At 38.3% G+C, this 19,385-nt stretch overlaps 1 protein-coding gene across 21 annotated transcripts in view; it reads left to right on the top strand.

Moving 5' to 3' along the window:
- Positions 1 to 17,750, top strand: part of EZH2 (enhancer of zeste 2 polycomb repressive complex 2 subunit) — a 42,274-nt gene extending 24,524 nt beyond the window's left edge. For 17 of the 21 annotated variants that reach the window (XM_015854932.3, XM_085539951.1, XM_015854930.3 and 14 more), the window contains 12 exons: positions 4,740 to 4,831; positions 5,802 to 6,042; positions 6,406 to 6,575; positions 6,922 to 7,016; positions 12,225 to 12,265; positions 13,404 to 13,529; positions 14,859 to 15,037; positions 15,790 to 15,885; positions 16,081 to 16,162; positions 16,619 to 16,699; positions 16,808 to 16,892; positions 17,333 to 17,750. In XM_015854932.3, the coding sequence (XP_015710418.3) occupies positions 4,740 to 4,831; positions 5,802 to 6,042; positions 6,406 to 6,575; positions 6,922 to 7,016; positions 12,225 to 12,265; positions 13,404 to 13,529; positions 14,859 to 15,037; positions 15,790 to 15,885; positions 16,081 to 16,162; positions 16,619 to 16,699; positions 16,808 to 16,892; positions 17,333 to 17,393 (1,349 nt within the window). In that variant the 3' untranslated portion in view covers positions 17,394 to 17,750. Of the gene's footprint in view, positions 1 to 4,739; positions 4,832 to 5,801; positions 6,043 to 6,405; positions 6,576 to 6,921; positions 7,017 to 7,169; positions 8,387 to 12,224; positions 12,266 to 13,403; positions 13,530 to 14,858; positions 15,038 to 15,789; positions 15,886 to 16,080; positions 16,163 to 16,618; positions 16,700 to 16,807; positions 16,893 to 17,332 lie in introns of those variants that run through there. The other 4 variants (XR_014943482.1, XM_085539959.1, XM_085539966.1 and 1 more) reach the window with 4 other exon arrangements.
- The last annotated feature ends 1,635 nt before the right edge of the window (positions 17,751 to 19,385 follow it).

Raw genomic sequence — 19,385 nt, 5'->3', positions numbered from 1 at the left:
TTTTAGCACCTGTGGTATCCTTTCCACCAAATTCATTCCACATTGCCCCATTCTTCTGAGGAATTTAATGAGAACTTCAGCAGTTGCACAAGTTTTCTTATGCAAACACTGAAGAATAGGATTCTGTACTGCTATGTGAGACTGTTCTTTCTCTGAGAATGGAGTCAAGTGTAAAGAGAAACCTAACAGTCAAAGATGAGTTAGCTTGGACTTGTAGTTTAATATTGTAATGCTCTCTATTCCGGATTTTCTCATTTGACTTAACTGCTCTTATGTGTATTAAACTGAGTATATGTACATGTTTATCCGGAAATCTTTGTGCTTTGTCAGCAGCTCCTTGTCTAGCACACATGCATTCTACCTGTATTTGTACTTCCTGCAGAAAGGCTTTGCACAGCACTGCTTCCTTTTGGTATCCCTTATTTGTCTTTTGGTTAAAAGAGGAAATGGAGTTATTCTCAGATGAGAATGGAGGGGGAAATTTCTAGTTTCATCAGTGTTTGTGGCTTTTGGAGTTGGGTTAGTTTTATTTTCCCCCTGTATTCCAATGGCAGGTCTTGCTTGATACTACATGCAGAGAAGCTCTTTGTCCAGCCATCTTCAACACCGTGTGTTTTGTTAAGCTGTAGGTATTTTTTTAAAAGTGTCTAAGTTGTCTGGGTGACTCATTTTAAGAATTGCCTGGTGTGGAACTTGGTCTGTAGGACTGGGAAGTGAAGCTGTGTGTTACCTCTTGGCCTGTCTGTTAGTCTGGAGCTTTGGGCAGTGTCAGTAGTCTAATCAGGGAGTTTAAATGTCAGACTTCTTTTCCTATTTTGAAAACATTTTTGTTTTTAAGTTAACAAGGGGTGTTCAGACATAGTGAGAATAAGCTTGTTGCGGTAGCACTTCAGAAGACTTTAGATATTTTTGTAGTAGTGTTGGTTTTTTTTGTCGTTTTCTCACTTTTTTTTATAACTTGGAATAGTTTTCTACTGTTTATGTAGATATATAGATCTGATCTTCATATGTGTCTTTATATAGATATACCTTTTCTAGTCATTTTTGAAGCTTTTTAGAAGAACTGAACAAACATACATCTGTAAGTCCATTGGCCCTGCAGAGACGCACCTACAAATGCTGAGGGAGGTGGCAAATATGATTGCAGTGCCACTTAATATTTGATCAATTGTGGCAACTTGTAGAATTGTGTGGAGAGCAAATGTCATTTCTATCCTCAAGAAGTGCAGGAAGGGGGATGCAGAAAACTAGCCCAGGCAAGCCTTACACTGATGTCTGGGAATATAGAACAACTAACTCTGGTAGGTATTTCTAAGGCACACAAAGTCAGGACTTCTCACTATGGATTCATCAAGGGTTTAAGCATGGGTTTCTTTAGTAAAATGACTGGCCTTGTAGATTAAGGAAGAGCAGTAGGTGTTGTCCATCTGGACTTCAGCAAGGCCATTAAAACAATGTCTACCATAAGATTCCCATAGAGAAGCTGTTGAAGTGTAGGCTGGATGAGCAGACTGTGAGATGTCTTGAAAATGCTGGGTAACTGGATCTAGAAGTCAGTGGTGAGAAGTCTAGTTGAAGGCCAGTAATGAGCAGGGTGCATTTGAGTGAATGTTGGGCCCTGTCTATGGGACATCTTTATTAATGATCTGGACGAGGGAGAAGAGTACACCTTCATGGTTGACAGTGGGGGAAGTGGCTGAATCATGCAGCTAGCCAGAGGATAATCACAGCCTGGAGAAGTGTGCCACCAGGGGAACCTCATGCAGTTCAGCAAGAAGTGCAAAGTCTTGTACGTGGGGAGAAGTAACCCTAGGCACTAGGACATGCTGATAGTCACACAAAGAAAAGGCCCTGGGAATTATAAGACACTAAGTTAAGCACGAGTCAGCAGTGTGCATTTGCTACAAGGAAAGCCCATGGTGTCCTGGTCTGCTTTAGACAAAATACTGCTGGTAGATTGAGGAAGGTGATCCTTTTCCTCTCCCCATCTTGAAATGCAGTTCTGGGCTCGTGGTACATGAGATGAATTGAAATACTTGAGAGATATTAGTTAAAAGCCATCAAGGTGATGAAAAGACTGGGGTATCTCTCTTATAATAAGGAAATGCTAAGAGAACTGGTATTATTTTTCTGGAGCAGAGAAAGGCTCAAGGGAGGAACTGAAACATGGAATGCAGAAAAGGTGAAGCTACGCTCTTTCACTTGTTGTCCAGTGATGGGGTAAGGAGGAACAAACTTAAGGTTTCTCCTGAACTTTGGAAAGCACTTCTCTGCTGTCTGAGTGACTCAGCACTGCCACAGAAAAATTTTAGTTTATGTCTTTAGGGAGCTTTGAAAAGCCATCTTAACATGGTAATGGGCAGATTGCTGTAGGTGGCCCTGCTTGGAATGGTTTTAGAGCAGGTAGCTAGAAGAGGCATCCAGAAGTCCTCTGTGATTCATGAGACACGTTTTGGTACCTGTTACTATGGGGAGTCTGATGTTACCAGTTCACGGTTTTATAGGCACGAGCTCTGTGAGACTTCTTCTAGTACCGTAAAGGGCATGTTAATAGTGTATTGGCATATTCTTGAATGCTAGAACCAGCCAGCAGTAAATCTGGAGTAACGTCTGTAGTCAACTGTAGGATATCAGTTCTTACACTAGCAGCATCATTTAAATGGAAGGTATTGTGTTTTTCTTTAAAGATGCAATGTCGGAAAATGTGGATATTTTTTCTCCCCTCTGTTTTTGAGTTGGGAAGCTCCCATCATTTTGTTTCTTGAAAGCTGAAGGAGGGTGGGATAACGTGGGATAAATTGTAAGCTTTCTTCCTCATTTAACTTATCCTACATATAGAAAATATCAACGCTTCAAGGATATGTGAAACATGTGATGTAATACATAAAAGTTTTAAAATAAATGTGTAGGAATACTGGAAGAAATGGTAACAGCAGCAACATGTATAAATTACATTCCTATATTTGCTTGTAATCAGTTTTTACATATCTATGTCAGCATGTGGTAAATTGAAGTCTTTTTGTTTTTCTTGATTTATAAGATCTATCTGGAGAGAAAAAAATGCAATATTTAGTTAAATATTTTATATCCTTTTACACTTTAAGCCCAGCCTTGGAAAAATACATTGTTCCCCCAAGACCCTTATGTGCTCTTGACATTAACAGAGGCATAAAATTATGGAATTTGTCATGAGGTTTCTACATCATCTTCCCTTATGGGAGGGAAGCTTGTAGTGATGGTTTTAAGATATCAGAGAAGCTCCCTTAAGACATACACACTAGCACTGACTTACCTTCCCAGTTGGTCCCAAATCAAGTGTTAGAAGAACTATGTTGTAAATCAATTGCCTGGCAGATATTACTTGAATAGTACTGTGAAAGCTCCTGAAGGCACAATGGTGGATTATTATAGCAAGAAACCTCATGTAGAATCTAGAAATAAGTAGGAAAAGCTATCGTGGTGGAAAAAGGTGTGAGTTCGTTAGAATAGACCCTCTAATGGGTTTGTACAGGTTAACAGGGGAGAGATTTGTTCTTTCAGTTCAAAAAATAGTACTTCCTGTTCACTGAGTGTTGAAAAACGTAACTATAACTTACAGTTGTTTAACTGTAACTGTGTTAAAAACTGCAACATTAGTGCCTGGGATTAAAATGTTTTCTGAGAGGAGGCTCTTAAGCCTTCATGGAGTGTAGCAGAACTGACAGCTAGTGCTGAGTCTTGTGTTTTATTGTTTTTTGGTTTTTTTTATTAAGCTTCAGTATGCTGACCACTTTTTTTTTTTTTTTATTTCCTTGTAGTTGTATGTGCTACTGTTACTGCATTTCTGGGGGAGAAGTATTTATTGGAGGACTTAAAAATATATATAGAATTACAGAAAACTAAGGATATTATTTTTGAAATCTCTTAATATAATTTGGGGACTTGATTGCGCTATTGTTCCTGTGTGGCTTTAGCAGCAGATTTCCCACATTTTAGTTTAGTGGGGGATTCTAGGGAGTTCCTAATGCTTCCAGTGAAAACATTCTGTTGAGAGGCAAATATCATGTGACAGAAGATCTGGTAGAGACAAGCTCTGGCATATCTGTGGAGCTTAGTCACTCTGTAGAAGTACTAACGTTGCAATTGTAATGTACCCAGATCGGCATCATTCTAAGTCACTGTTTTGCAACTTGAGTGCTTTACAGTTTCCATCAGTGTACATGAGCAGGTATGTCTGCAGCTGGGAGAGAACTTAGTTTTGGTGCTGCGAACTAATACAGTAAAAATGATCATAAGTCCTTTTCAGTAACTAACATGAAAAATGTGTTATTTGCTTTGTTAAAGTGCATGGAGTTGTTATTTTTTATGTAAACAAGTTAAAAATTGAACATGGGATTCTTACAGTTTGAGAGATGATCATTCAAAGGAGATGCTCGGAATAGTTCTGCTTAACTTGGTAATGGTAATCAAGTTTGTTCTGTTTATCAAAAGGGAAATATAGCAAGTCCTCCTTGGGATGAGAATCAAATTTGATGTTCACTGATGTTAATGGGCATAGGCAGATGTAGTCATCCACTTTCTTTGTAAGTCAAATGTCAGTAGGTGGCATGTATCTTGACGTTTTTCTATTTTTCTCATTCTTATGCTGTTCTTGGTAAAGCCTTGGTAAATCTTGTGTTCTTATTTACTGTTTGAAGTTAGATATCTAATGCATTTTTTTACTTTTAAGATTTGCAAGTGTTATTTTCTTGATTCAACAGCATTCCATGCAACTCCAAATACTTACAAAAGAAAGAATACAGAAACAGCATTAGATAATAAGCCCTGTGGACCGCACTGTTACCAGCATCTGGTAAGATAATTAAAAACTAACTGTAAGAATTTACTAAAGCAGAATTACTTGTAAGTACATCAAGCTGCACTTAGTGTTCGGGTGTGTTATGTATGTAAACATGCTTGTACCTGTAAGCTGCTTGCAGTCAAATGTGTCATCTTCAGTTCTTGTGAGAAAAGCATTAATCACTAAATGAATGTTTGAGTAGGAATAACTTTTGACTCTGTTAGATGTAGCCTGATGTGCTTGTAAGAAGGTAAGATCAGTACTTATTAATAATGTTTCTGCCATTGTGTCCAGTCTAGTCAAAGAACTGGGTTTTAGAGACTTGACTTTCTCAAACGTGGCCTATCAACTAAAAACTGGACAGTTCGCTGAAGAAGGGTTATTGCCGGAATCTTTTTTTGGTTTGAACCAGTAAGGGGAAACACTTTAAAAAAACAAAAACAAAAAACAAAGAAAAAAACCAAAAAACAAAAAACAAAGAAAAACCCCTCATACTTCCCTTAAGTGAAACGACATGTCTGATCTTCTAATCTAAAAAACTTCCAATCTGTTATCATATTCCTTTCCAGTAGAAAACAAATTACAATACTGATGGTCTTCTGAATAATGCAGAATGTTTATTGTTTAGGTGCCATGTACAAAGAGTTCTTGTGTTATGGAGGGACTCTGTGGAACATTCTCACTACTTATGTCATCTAGGAAGATGAAAACTTACTACTGAATGAATTATTTTTTCACTTGGCAGTGAAAGTGGAACTGAAATAAATAATTGGTAGATGTAGATTTACTCATGATAACATCAGAAGCATTAATGTTCGTAATAGTAAACTTGAACATGGAGAGACCATCAATGTTATGGGTAAATTAACTGGAATTTGTGTTCATGATTAAATTTCTAGAATAGTATGTAGGTATCCCCCACCTCAGGCCACGGGTGAAATTGCTTCTAAACTTGTAATGAAAATCAGTGTTTTGTTTTTAGGAAGGTGCAAAGGAGTTTGCAGCTGCCCTGACTGCTGAGCGTATAAAGACACCACCGAAGCGCCCAGGTGGTCGCCGAAGGGGAAGACTTCCAAATAACACCAGCAGACCTAGCACACCAACAATAAATGTGCTGGAATCAAAAGACACAGACAGTGACAGAGAAGCTGGAATGGAAACTGGGGGAGAAAACAATGATAAAGAGGAAGAAGAAAAGAAAGATGAAACTTCCAGTTCCTCTGGTAAGGCTAGTCAAGGCTTCTACTTGGTTGCAGTGCTTGAGAGCATGAATCCACTTTGTGCAATGCAATTTTAGAAACCATGTATTTGAAACATTTGTAGATCTCTTTAACAAAATGTCCAGATTGTTTCAACTTTGTTTTAGATTTGAGATCTGTAACTTTAGTAGCCAATGTTACCTAGTTCGGGACTTCTCCAAATGAAAGTTACTGTTTTGTTGTAGTGCTTAAATAAATAAAACCAACAGAACTCTGCACTATTTTAACTATAACTGATTAGGTTAATATGGTGTTTTTAAAGGCTATAGAAACTTCCTGAAATATAACCTTACATCGATTCATACTTTCAATGATTGTTTATTGCAGAAGCAAATTCTAGGTGTCAAACACCAATAAAGATGAAGCCAAATATTGAGCCTCCAGAGAATGTGGAATGGAGTGGTGCAGAAGCCTCGATGTTTAGAGTTCTTATTGGCACCTACTATGATAACTTTTGTGCAATCGCCAGACTAATTGGGACCAAAACATGCAGACAGGTAAGAAGGAATGCAATTACTAAGGATGATAGTGTTTTACTTTTTAGACCTGAAATACAGAACTACTAGTATTAATTACTGAAAAAGGAAAGTAAATTTCCTTGGTTTCCCAAGAATGTGATGATCCAGAATTCATGCTGCAATTATATAGAAGTCAACTTAATTTAAAATTTACAAGAGGCTATAGCTAGTGTATCTCTACTACAGTGACAAAAAATAATCAACCTTAAATATACTGAAAAGATGGGTTCAGTCTGTAAGATGTTGATTGAAGGAAATAATATTACTATAGAAAATGAGCAACTTTCTACTAGTGAGATTTATCATGGATAATATCTCTTGTTAGGTATATGAGTTTAGAGTAAAAGAATCTAGTATTATTGCACCAGTCCCTGCTGAAGATGTTGATACTCCTCCCAGAAAGAAGAAAAGGAAACACAGGTAAGTCTGTTACTAAATGCCCTTTACATAACAGAACATTTGAGATAGAGGGGAACTGAACAGAAGCTATTTTAAAGAAATAGTCATCTATATCCTTCCTTTTCTTTTGAAAAATGAAATTTGCAGCAATTAATCACTTTTTTTTTTTCCCAGATAAAAGCACTACCACATGGGGGATGGGAAATGTTACACTTGCCTCTCCTCCTCCCCCTTTTTTAATCTCCTAAACAGACAGATTCTTGAAGGTTTATTGCTGCAAATAATCGATGCGTAGTTTAGAAACATTCTTCTGTGTAGCTGGCTATAATATTCAAGAGATTTAAATGGAATTTTGAAGTGATGAATATTAAATTTAAGTGTTATAGTGGTATTAAATAATGACATATTATTTTTCAAATTAAACCTGTGCTTTTATGTTGAAATGTATTGAATCAAAAGATTCAAATGATCAATAAGAAATAAAAATTAACTAATTCCAGGATGGCTTTTTTAAGGGAAGTGGCAGGAATTCCCTTGTTACATCTAGCTGCATTAAAAACTAGGGTTTCAATTGAAGAAACAGATTAATAGATTCTTAATTGCAGTTTCACTTTAAATAATAGGCTTCAATTAAGTACAAAATAAAGCCATATGTTGGACCAGAAAGCCCTTGTAAAACAATTCCTGTTGAAATTTCAAACTTACTATCTACTGTCAGTGAAATGTAATTTTCTTTGGGTATCCTGAGGTTCAAAAGATAAAACTCAGTGTTATGATCGTTTTTATTCCTAGGGATTAGAAAATAGGAGATAAATAACTGACTGAAGGTTAGCAAGAGCATATATTTCTGCAAGGAATAAGTATGCTTTTTTCAATAGTTCTATTTTTCACTTCAACTTTCCCTTACCTTCCCCCTGTTCATTCTTCCTGTTCTTCCAGTAATTCTGGGTATATTTATTATTTCCAGCCTTAGTGAAATTCCTGATGTTGATTTAAAAACTGATGTGGTGGAGTTGAATACTTATGTTTTGTAGTGCAGAAACAGCTGATGTAAACTAAGAAAAAATCTATTGAGCATCTGGAAGGAATTGTCTGTTCTAAGCATAACCTACTGATTTAATATTTTTGGCACATTTTTTCATGTTTTGGTGCATTTGCTCAGCTTTTTTTAGATCTGGAGTTAAAAGTTTATGCAGCTGGGTAATTATTATTATTAATTACTTTCAGGTTCACGCAAATTGATATAAAAATAATGCCAATGCATCTGTTTCTAAAGCGCAACTAAAAGGCTCGTGTGCACTTTGAGGCTGAAAATGATTGTATAGGTAGCACAATGACATTGCTTTGGGAGTTTTGAGTCTTTTGTTTAAAATAAATGGTCATATAGCAGTATGTGGGGCTTCTTGATATTTTATTCCTAGTAACTGCAACAAACAGGTCTTGTATGCCAGTAATATGGTTTTGAAAAGCCTTTCAATTTTTTCCTCTTCCTTCACTGAGAGGTAAAATAACCTTTTTCCTTCAATTTCATTGAGTATGGCAATTGAGCAATATCTGTTCTGTGCTCAATAGCCTTTCGGAAAGGAAAACCATTTAGCCCATGTACATACTAGTGTAATCTGAGAACTGTAAAGATGTCACACAACTTGATGACTGGGAAAACCACTGGAGAGTCTTTCTCTGTTTCTTATGTTGTTTGAGTTTATTCAGTCCTGGAGTAAATCCAGTTTTAGAAGGACCAGTGTCCTTTTCATTGCTCTTCACTATTGCCAAGTGTCATTTGTGAGTTTTACTTATGCTCATGAGGTGCATAGCCTTTGAAGAAAGGCAGTGTTCACTGAAGAGAAAAGCTGTTGCAGATTGCTTAGTATATAGCCTTTTCTATCTGATTTGATAGCATATTCTCTTTAAGAGAAAATATATATATGCGCTTCAGCATGCATATAGTATGATTAAAATGACAGTTCTAACCTTGCAAGTGGAACTGTTACTGTTATCTGAATGGTATGTCTTCTATGCCGTTTTGTACCTATATAGGCATAGTGAACAACTAGCTGGCATGACCTCACACATTATGCTCTCTTCCTCCATCCAGTGTCTTGTTAGTTAAATAGCTGCAGTAATACTGATCAAGAACAGGAAAAAGTCTTTTAATATAGTGGTTTTCTGGAGAGTCACTGAATGGTAGAGCTTGTCTTATCTAGTAAGAGATTCTAACTACACAGTTTCTGTCAGCTCTCCTTGGCTGGACAAATAAGTATTTCATGTAGGAAGCAGACAGTAGAAAAACCCAAGTGAATAAAAAATGCAGAAAGCTTGGGCATATGCTGAAAGGAGGATACTTTGTTCATTCTCTTTTATATATTTGTTCTTCATGGCTGGGAACTAATGTATGTGCTTGCTTTAATTGGCACTTTTTCCTTAAGATTGATAAGAATCAGATTGTAGTGTCATATAATGCTGCTGCTTGATTTATTTTTTCTTCCTTCCCTTTCTCATCCTTTTTTTCAGGTGAGAGTTTACTAAGTAAACTTTATTTGAAAGTACTTTTACTCCACTTTCCTCCTCTTTCATCCCGTTCTCCCTGCCTTCCCCCACACTGCTGCAAATGCCTAAGTATCTTTATACAATTTTGCATAGTGTTTATGGTATAAAGATGTATGGCAGCAGGGAAGAACGTGAGTGAGAATATTTTTGACCACTACTGTCATAGCACTTTTGGAAATGCTTGCTTTCTAAACTGACTATGGTGTAGATGTCTGCTACCAGATGTATAGAAATACACCTATTTGCTTGGAAGTCTGCCACTGAGTTTACAATTTATTTTTTCCTGTAACATCAAGTTGCAGGTTCTGTCTCAACCATCTTCTTGCCTTCACTTCCTACTGCATGAGATCAGATCTTCTCTTCTGATAGAGATAGCAAATTAGAGCACAGATGCAGGACATCAGTCCATTTCTGATACAGTACTTCAACTTTGTGGACTAGTAAGGGGAACTTACAGCTGCTCCTGGCAATCCTTAAAAGTTACAAGAAAATGGAGGTAGTATTTGAATTTCCCAGTCAAACTTATCTAATTGGTGAGCGTTGGCAGCTTTGTGCCACCATCTACCATTTCCCTCTAGTCATGATCACACTGCATGCAAGCCTCATTCATTTCCTGCCAGGCTCTCTGACACCAGTCTCTGCTAAGAGAGTGGCAGAGTGGCACTCTGCTAAGAGTGTTGTCATTGTGACTTCCATACTGATTTCTCTACTGATCCTGAGTTGTTACTATTCTGAACTTCTGGTTGATGGTGATCTTTGTTGTATTCAGGTGGCCATGTTAATATAATCCATTTTCCCATAAAACCAAAAAGTCCCAGCTGGCAACTAGTAGGCAAGTGGCATTTTACACTGAGGTGTAAGAATAGTTGTATGGTAACTGTTGAGTCAAGGCCTGAACCACTGATTGATTACCTGACTGAGTCAACTCTGTGAGCGCAGGTGAAGGCAGTTCACCTGTAAAACCTGAAGGGGTGGAGCCTGTCTGCACTTCTCTTAGACTCCATTTAAGGGCTGACAGCCAGTGGGGAAGGATCTCTTTCTGGAGATCTCTTTCTGGACTCCACTTTGTGGAGTCCTTTCTGTGAGCCTAGATCTTCAGAGATGGGTGAGCAGACCTTTTTCCTTCCCTTATAACACCTTTCTATTGTGTTAGTCCCTCTGTCATTATATCTCTTGCATCAACTTTCCATTGTGTTGATCTTTCTGATTGTTACAGATAGTGCTTAACTTGAAATAATTATTCACATTAATTGCTAATGAAATAATGCTTTAAGGAGTGTATTCACAGAAAGTTTTGAAGGGTTTATCATGCTTTTTTGGGAAGGATTTGTTTAAAAGTTATTTGCTACATTTGCAAGTTTGACTTGCATTAGAGTAATTTAAGTCAAAATTGCACTGACATTGGTGTCTTCTTTGTCAGTATCAGTGTTCATAAATACATGCTGTCACCTTTCTTTTTTTTTTCTTTCTTTCCTCTTATAAGAGGACGCCACTCTTGATAAGAATGTAATCTACTTGTAGTGTTCTGTATCTCCGGATAGTCTTTGGTCCTGTGCCCTGTCCACTTCAGTAGCCTGGATAAGTCGGCCACTGTGTATGGCAAGAAGGGTGCAGCACACCACTGAATTAAAGTAGAGATTGAGATAATGCATTTACAACATAAAGTACTATGTGAAATTTTGAATTGAGGAGGTGCAGCAGGAGATTCTTTTTCAGAACACAGGCTTTATTAATGCTACGTATTTTAAAGAATTTTTAATATTACTGAAATTGAAGTGCTAACAAAAATGCATGTAACTGAACAAAACCTTAAGAAACATCAATTTTTACTTTGAAGCTACTGAAATTTTCTGTCTAGCATGTGTTTGTTGCCTAAGGTTGGATAGATACTTTTTCTCAATTGTATGTTCCTTGCCCCTGAAATTTGCAATGTACAAATAAAGGAGTAATCATGACTTACAAGTGCAGTGAGTTATGTTGTGGTAAGCAAAAGCATACTGTATTTCAACAAACATACATTCCACCTTTTCCCCGCCTCTGCCCCAAAGCAAATTTGTAAAAGCACTGCTTAGGCAGCGTAACAAAGAGAAGGATGGTTTTAAGGATTTAAGTGGGGTATGTAAGACTTATAAAGTTCGAAGCAGAAAGGGAATGGCTTAGTACTGTAATACTGTTGGAGACTAGTGGATAAAGGGTAATACCTGCCTTGAGGAGACTACAGGTGAGGTGTTCAGTCTACAGTCCTGTGAAGCAAACAGCTGTCAGGACTTCACTCCTCTATTTTGTTGTGCCCCTGCATATTTACAATTCAGTATGCTTCCTTCTGCTGCTGCCTGCTCCAGTGCTTTCCTATTTGCAGGTTTTCCTTAAAAGCCAGCTGAATTTAAGCCTAGGGCTGGGTAGGTGCTGCTTGTCTGTACATTGTTGGGACTAGTGCAATGCTGAGGGGGGTGGGGGTGAAAATGATTAGTCTGTGGAGTGTTAATACAGTCAGCTCCAAGGAACTGTAACAGGGTTCTGCTGCTGCAACCAATTCTGTGTGTCTAGCAGACATTTATGTTATCAGAGACTTGCCCATTTTAAATTAAATATGGATACAAGATGCAGAGGACTTTCCCAGCCCACTGCAGGTGGACTGGAGTTCCTGTCAACTTTCTTGTGTTTGTTTTGTGTTTTTTACAGGTTGTGGGCTGCTCATTGCAGAAAGATACAGCTGAAAAAGGGTTAGCATCTTTCCATTCAATTTATGTCCTGAACTTTTAAGATCCTACTATTGTGTTGTTGCTTTTTTTGTGGGGTTTTTTTGTTTGTTTTTTGGTTTTTTTTTTTGGGTTTTGTTGTTGTTTTTCCTGTTTTTAATATTAGGCCACTATACACTTTCCATAGGGAGCCAGAGGAAAAGCAAGCTCTCATTAGAGATATAGTAGAGGTAAAAGGTATTAATTGATATTGTATTATTACAATTATTATATTATTTTTTTTATATTTTTTATTATTATACAGTTATTGTATAACTGTTTGGAAATAGTCTGTATATCTCAGAAGGAGGCTGAATTAACAACTTGTTTTAGCACGTGCTCATAAAGTGTGGAAAACAGCATTAGGAGCTGCAGTAAAAAGCAGCATTTGTCTTTTTTTTAAAAAAAAAAAACTTAAAATTTGTGGAGAACAGTTTGGTGTTTGTAACAATGTTAAAAGTTTCCCTTTTCTCGTTGCTGACAGATCATTTTTGCAAATGCAACAAATGCTTCATAGCAATAACAGGAAACATAATCCATATAGCACCAAATTCTCTTAACTGCTATTTAGATAAAGCTAAGCTTTGCTCCAATAGTCCCTTCTAGCCAGTAAGATGTTGACTTTGTCTGGAATAGAAAATTCGCTTTGGAAAGATTTGTATTGTAATGAATGGGTATTACTTTGCCCATGTGTCTGTTTTGAAGTTGACTGTTTGTTCCTCAAGTGTAAAAATGACTTGGAGCATTTGAGCAAATTTATTTTGCTGGATAAAAACAGTGTTACTATAGCACATATATAATTTCCTGTGTAAACTACAGTAGTTTCATTTTTTGGTTATCAGCAGTAGACAGTGTTCAGCACTGAATACAGTTAAGCAGCTGAGTAATGTATGCACAAAGAAGCAAGCAATCACTGCTGTCAAACATCTAACTAATATTACATTTTTTTCTAAACACATACCTCCCTTCTTTCCCCTCCCACCACTGATGGTAGAGCTGGGCCTGTTTGGTTTTGGGCTTTCTCAGTTAAGGGGACTTCAAGGGAATTTCTGCTTTAAACATTGAGGGGAACTGCACTTTGTTTGCACCTTTCACTATTAAAAATGTTGTAATTTTTATTCAGATGGTTCATCAAATCATGTTTACAACTATCAGCCATGTGATCATCCACGCCAGCCCTGTGACAGCTCATGTCCTTGTGTTATTGCTCAAAACTTCTGTGAGAAGTTTTGTCAGTGCAGCTCAGAATGTAAGTAAAACAAAACTTACCTATAATTTTTTTCTCGCTGTTTCAGTGTCTCTGGTAGCATTTTGTCCCCTCTGCAGACAGTGTTTTTGAGGGGAGTAAATAGTGTCAAACAGTTGAAAAGGAAGCATGTGTTGAGTTTAACTTGGCCCTCTTAATTAGTCATTGAGCAAAGTCAAAAGCAGACTTAATGATTAGACTTGAGGAAGACTGAAGTAAAATCGGAGATGTTTAGGAGGCTTGGGACTCCTCTGTTTTTACTAGATGTTTTAATTCCCCTCTTTGCTAGACAATTTGAAGGACATCTCTCAATTTTTTTTTTTTCCTTTTTTTTGCCTCTTGAATTCATGAAGGGGGAGAATAAGCTGTCCTCATTCACCATTTTTGCCCCTGAATAAAAACACGAAGCGATCTTGGCTTTCTGTGGTCTGTAATAAAAGCAGTACTTTTGCAAGCAGACACAGAATAGCTTTTACTGAAGTAAAGATCTTTAACACTTCTCCCAGAATTCTGCCTATTAGTGGCTGTCATAAAAACGTGTCAATATGATGATTTATTCTGTAAGGTGGTTCTGTTTAAGACCCATCACCTTTTAATGATTTGTGTCTGAGTTCCTGCTTACATCCCTCCCATGCATCTCTCCTAGCTTGGCTGCCGCTAGAGGTATCTTGAACATATATCTTTTGTTTTGCTCCAAAACTAGCTCAGTGTCTCTCAGTTCAGAAGTACACATGGCAGACTGCTTGGAGGTCTTCTACTCCCTATCTGCTGTGCTGAACCTAATAACATATCCTTGTAAAATGTCAGTGTTTGGCAGATTGAATTCTGTGAGTCAGCATTTCCAGATGCAACTCTTTCCTGTTGGTGTTTTTCCAGTCATTCCTGATCACAGCTGTTCCTGCAGGTCAGTCCTTGCAGTGGACACTGGCAGTAACTCTGCAGGGTCCAGGCAGGTCCATTATGGAAAATATCTTATGAAATTGTGGTCAGGCACTGGAAGAGGCTTCCTAGACAGGTGATTGAGTCGCCATTCCTTCCAGGTATCCAGGAAGTATGGAGACACGTCGCTAAGGGACATGGCTTAGTGGGGAAATACTGGGGATAGGTAGATAGTCTTAGAGGTCTCTTCCAGCCTTAATGATTCTGTGAATTTATAGTAATTCATAATGTTCTATAGAGGAGAAATCAATGGTTATGCTTATTGGTTTTAATTATTATTATTGTTTACTTTTCAATATCAATATGCCAATATGCCATAATCTGTTCTGTTTTACTTGGTACTTTTTCATACTTGTCCTTTTTTTTTTTTTTTTTCCATCTATTCCTTTGTAGGCCAAAACAGGTTTCCTGGATGCCGCTGTAAAGCACAATGCAACACTAAGCAGTGTCCATGTTACCTGGCTGTTCGTGAATGTGATCCTGATCTCTGTTTAACTTGTGGAGCAGCTGACCACTGGGACAGCAAAAATGTTTCTTGCAAGAACTGCAGCATTCAGAGAGGATCCAAGAAAGTATGTAGATAGTTACAGAACTATGTGCCCTATTGTCTTCAGACTTTTTTTTTTTTAAAGTATTTTCATGCCAGATAATAGAATTTCTTCAGTTTCGTGGTTTCAAACAAATCAAATAAAGCAAGCAAAAAACAAACAAAACAAAGAGGGGGAGGTAGTAGTGCTGGTGGTGACAACAAAACCCTCCAAACATACCAAAAAACAGACAAAAACAATCAAAAATGAAACCAAAAGGGGAGATAGCTGTCATCTGTGTTACCTTGCTCATTGTGTTACTTTTAAGTGCTGTATGTCAAGTTAGTGCTTTTAGTGTTTTCTGGATAATACTTTGGAAAGCTCTCTCTCTTTCTCCTGTTTTGGCTTCACTTGTGATTTGTAGGTAGGCTGCAGTTTTAAAGTGTAACCAGCCCCTGGTTTGGTAGTAGAAAACTTCACTCTGTTATCAGTTTATTTGTTCAGTTGTTGATTATGATGCACTTAACTTGTACAAAGTCTACCATGTATCTCTGTAAAACCTGGCCAATTCAATATTTTATACACAAACTAATTCTACTCTGCCGCATCTTCTCCTCAGTCAGTCAGTGAGTTAATCAGCACTATGCTCCCATCAGCAAACCTTTCTGGTTTGAAGTTCTTAATGTCTGTGCTTGTCAGTTAGAAAAGTCCTGGTGTTGAGGTGGGGAGGGAAAGTCAATCTAAGCCAACCTTGTCTGTTTTTGTTTTTGTTTGTTCTTTCCCTTCACCTCCCACAGCATTTACTATTGGCACCTTCAGATGTGGCAGGCTGGGGCATTTTCATCAAAGATCCTGTACAGAAGAATGAATTCATCTCTGAATACTGTGGTGAGGTAAAGGACACCTCTGGTTATGTATGAACTTAATTGGTATAGTTGCTTGTTGGAGGCAACCTCTTGGTTCCAGTCCAACTTGATGCCATTCCCTAGAGAGAGGTGATTGGCATCCATTAGGTGTTATTCCATGGTAATAAAAAGAAACTGAATGCTAAATGGGGAGAGGTTGTTTACGAAAACTATTTCTTTCAGATTATTTCTCAGGATGAGGCAGACAGAAGAGGAAAAGTATATGACAAGTACATGTGCAGCTTTCTGTTTAACTTGAATAATGGTATGTATTTATTAGTCATGATCCTTGCAGCATAAATAAAATATTTGTTCACAATGCATTTCAGCTCTGTTTCGTTTGGGTTTTTTTGCTGGCAGTAGGTAAGCAGCTCTTTCTATGCTGTGTCTTGTCCTAGTGATTTGCTGGTTCCTTCTATAAGCGTTGGCTTAATTTATTTATGGAGCTTTCCCTTGAGGACTAAGGGCAGTGAAGCTTCAAATGGGAGCTACTGTGGTAGGAGATAAATGGACAGCAGAAGGTAGGGCAGTAGGAACATTCTGAGTTGCAGAACAACAAAGTCACTGTATAAACATATGCCACTTCTTCAGCGTAGGAAGTTGAACAGTTATCTTTTCCAGCTGCTAAAACCTCAGTGCGTTAATCATTAAACAATTACAAATAAACAATTACAAAGAGACTGTAGTTGACCTTTCTATCACTTACGGTTTTTACTCCTAGATTTTGTGGTTGATGCAACACGCAAGGGAAACAAGATTAGATTTGCAAACCATTCAGTAAATCCCAATTGCTATGCAAAAGGTATGTTCTACAGTTAGCTTTCATTTAACAATATATAAAATGCTGGGATATGTAGAATATATACTTGATCAGTATTTATCTTAACGTGAGTTTGTTTCTTTTGAACAGTTATGATGGTTAATGGTGATCACAGAATAGGAATATTTGCAAAAAGAGCCATTCAGACTGGTGAAGAACTCTTCTTTGACTACAGGTTGGTAGATGTTTCCCATAACTTCTTCCTATGATATGTTCAGTTAGTTGCCTGTATTTCTGAGCAGATCCAAATGAGTTACTGTACCTGCTTTCTGATAACTTCAGGTTTCAGCCACTGAGAGCATTGAGAAGCACTCCTGGCTATTTCTTTTTTAATTGGTATTTGGCCAAGAGCCTTGTAAACTTGGAACAGTTGCTTGTATCAATAAACGTAATGTAACTTAGAAAGGGAGACAGACTTGCATAATGTTTCTATGCAGTTAAGCATGAAACTTTGGTACTCTGGAACTTCCCTAGATAAGCAGTGCAGGTTTTAACTACTATTTATTCAGAAATGGACAAGAAAAACTTGTTTTTTAAAGAGAAGTGCTTACTAAGATAATCTTCCTACTGCTCCAGTGATACTGGTTATTATTTTTGTTTTTATTTTCATTTCAGATATAGCCAAGCTGATGCCCTGAAGTATGTGGGTATAGAAAGAGAAATGGAAATCCCTTGACACCAGCTACCTCTTCTTATAAACATACAGCTGCCTTATCTTCAGGAAATTCTAGTACTGTGGGCAATTAAAAGAAAAAAGCAAAAGCTATTTGAAATTCTTTGTTTGCAAAGTACTGTAAAAGTAATTTATAGTAACCATTTTAAAGAAAACTTTTTATTGCCTTCTCACCAGCTGCAGTGTTTTGTACCTATGACCTTTTGCAATAATGTGGTGTGGTGCATTTTTCAATCTTGAATAAATGATACTTGAACTACTTCATTTTTTTTTATGGGAATGGAGTTGAAATTCTGTTTTAGCCAGTTGACAAAGCAAACAAGACCTAATTTCTAAATAAAGGCAGTATGTACTTGCCTACTTCTGTTTTTATTGTTATTCCACTACTGCTCTGCCTTATCAGTCCTAACGTGGATGGATTAGTAGATGGATATAAGAATGGACATACATGCACTTACCCCACTCACACTTTTTAAGTGGGAGGGAGGCTGGGAGGGTTGGAAGGTACCTCCAGATATCATCGAGTCCAACCCCCCTGCCAAAGCAGGTAGGCATCCAGGCGGGTCTTGAATATCGCCAGAGAAGGAGACTCCACTACCCCCTGGGCAGCCTGTTCCAGTGCTCTGTCACGCTCACTGTAAAGTTCTTGTGCACATTTGTGTGGAACTTCCTATGCTCCAGTTTCTGGCCGTTTCCCCTTGTCCTGTCTCCACACACTGCTGAAAAGAGTCTGGACTCTCCACTTTGCCCGCTGCACCTCAGATATTTATAGATCTGGATCAGGTCTCCTCTCAGTCTTCTTTTCTCAAGGCTAAACAGACCCAGTTCACTTAGCTTTTCTTCATAGAAAGATGGGAGATGCTCCAGGCCCTTCAACATCTTTGTGGCCCTCTGCTGGACTCTTTCCAAAAAATCCGTGTACTAGGGAGCCCAGAACTGGACACAGTACTCCATATGAGGCCTTACCAGGGCAGAGTAGAGGAGGAAGATTACCTCCCTTGACCTGCTGGCCACACTTTTTAATGTACTTGAGGATGCAATTGGCCACCAAGACACCCAGGTCCCTCTCCGCAGAGCTCCTCTCCAGCAGGTCATCCCCCATTTATCTCACGTGTATGGTGGACACACCATTGTGATAAGATGGTCAATCAACATATATATGTATAGCAACACTCATATTTTGTTCTCATTGTGAGTAGTATTTAGGAGGACTTTAGGAGCACACAGTTTTCTGTTCAGTTAAATGAATCATAGAATCACAAGGTTGGAAAGGACCTACAAGATCATCTAGTCCAACTGTCCTCCCTTTACCATACCTACAGAAAACCAGTAAACCATATATCCTAGCTCCCTGTCCAGACGCCTCTTGAACACTGCCAGAGATGGCAACTCCACCACCTCCCTGGGCAGCCATTCCAATGCCTGACCACTCTCTGAGAGAAAAAGTTTCTTCTTATGACTAGTCTAAACCTCACCTGATACAATTTGTGGCCATTTCCTTGGGACCTGTTTGTTGCCTGGGAGAACAGGCCAAGCCCCTCCTCATCACAGCCCGCCTTCAGGAAGCTGTAGAGTGCAATGAGGTCTCCCCTGAGCCTCCTCTTCTCCAGGCTAAACAATCCCAGCTCCCTGAGCCGTTCCTCATAAGACTTGTGCTCCAGACCCCTCACCAGTTTTGTTGCCCTTCTCTGGACATGTCCCAAGGCCTCGATGTTTTTCGTGTAGTGAGAAACCCAAAACTGAACATAGTACTCAAGATGTGACCTCACCAAAGCTGAGTACAGGGGGATGATTTACCTCTCTAATCCTGCTGGCCAGGCTATTTCTTACACAGGCCAGGATGCTGTTGGTCTCCTTGGCCACCCAGGCACACTGTTGTCTCATATTCAAGCCAGCATCAACCAACACCCCCAGGTCCCTTTCCTATTCACAGTCATCCAGCCACTCAGCCCCAAGCCTATAGTGCTGCATGGGGTTATTGTGGCCAAAGTGCAG

Source organism: Coturnix japonica, chromosome 2 (assembly GCF_054131305.1).
Source record: "Coturnix japonica strain WE chromosome 2, WE-NBRP24, whole genome shotgun sequence".
Lineage (NCBI taxonomy): Eukaryota > Metazoa > Chordata > Aves > Galliformes > Phasianidae > Coturnix > Coturnix japonica.
This window is presented reverse-complemented; position numbering and strand designations above follow the sequence as displayed.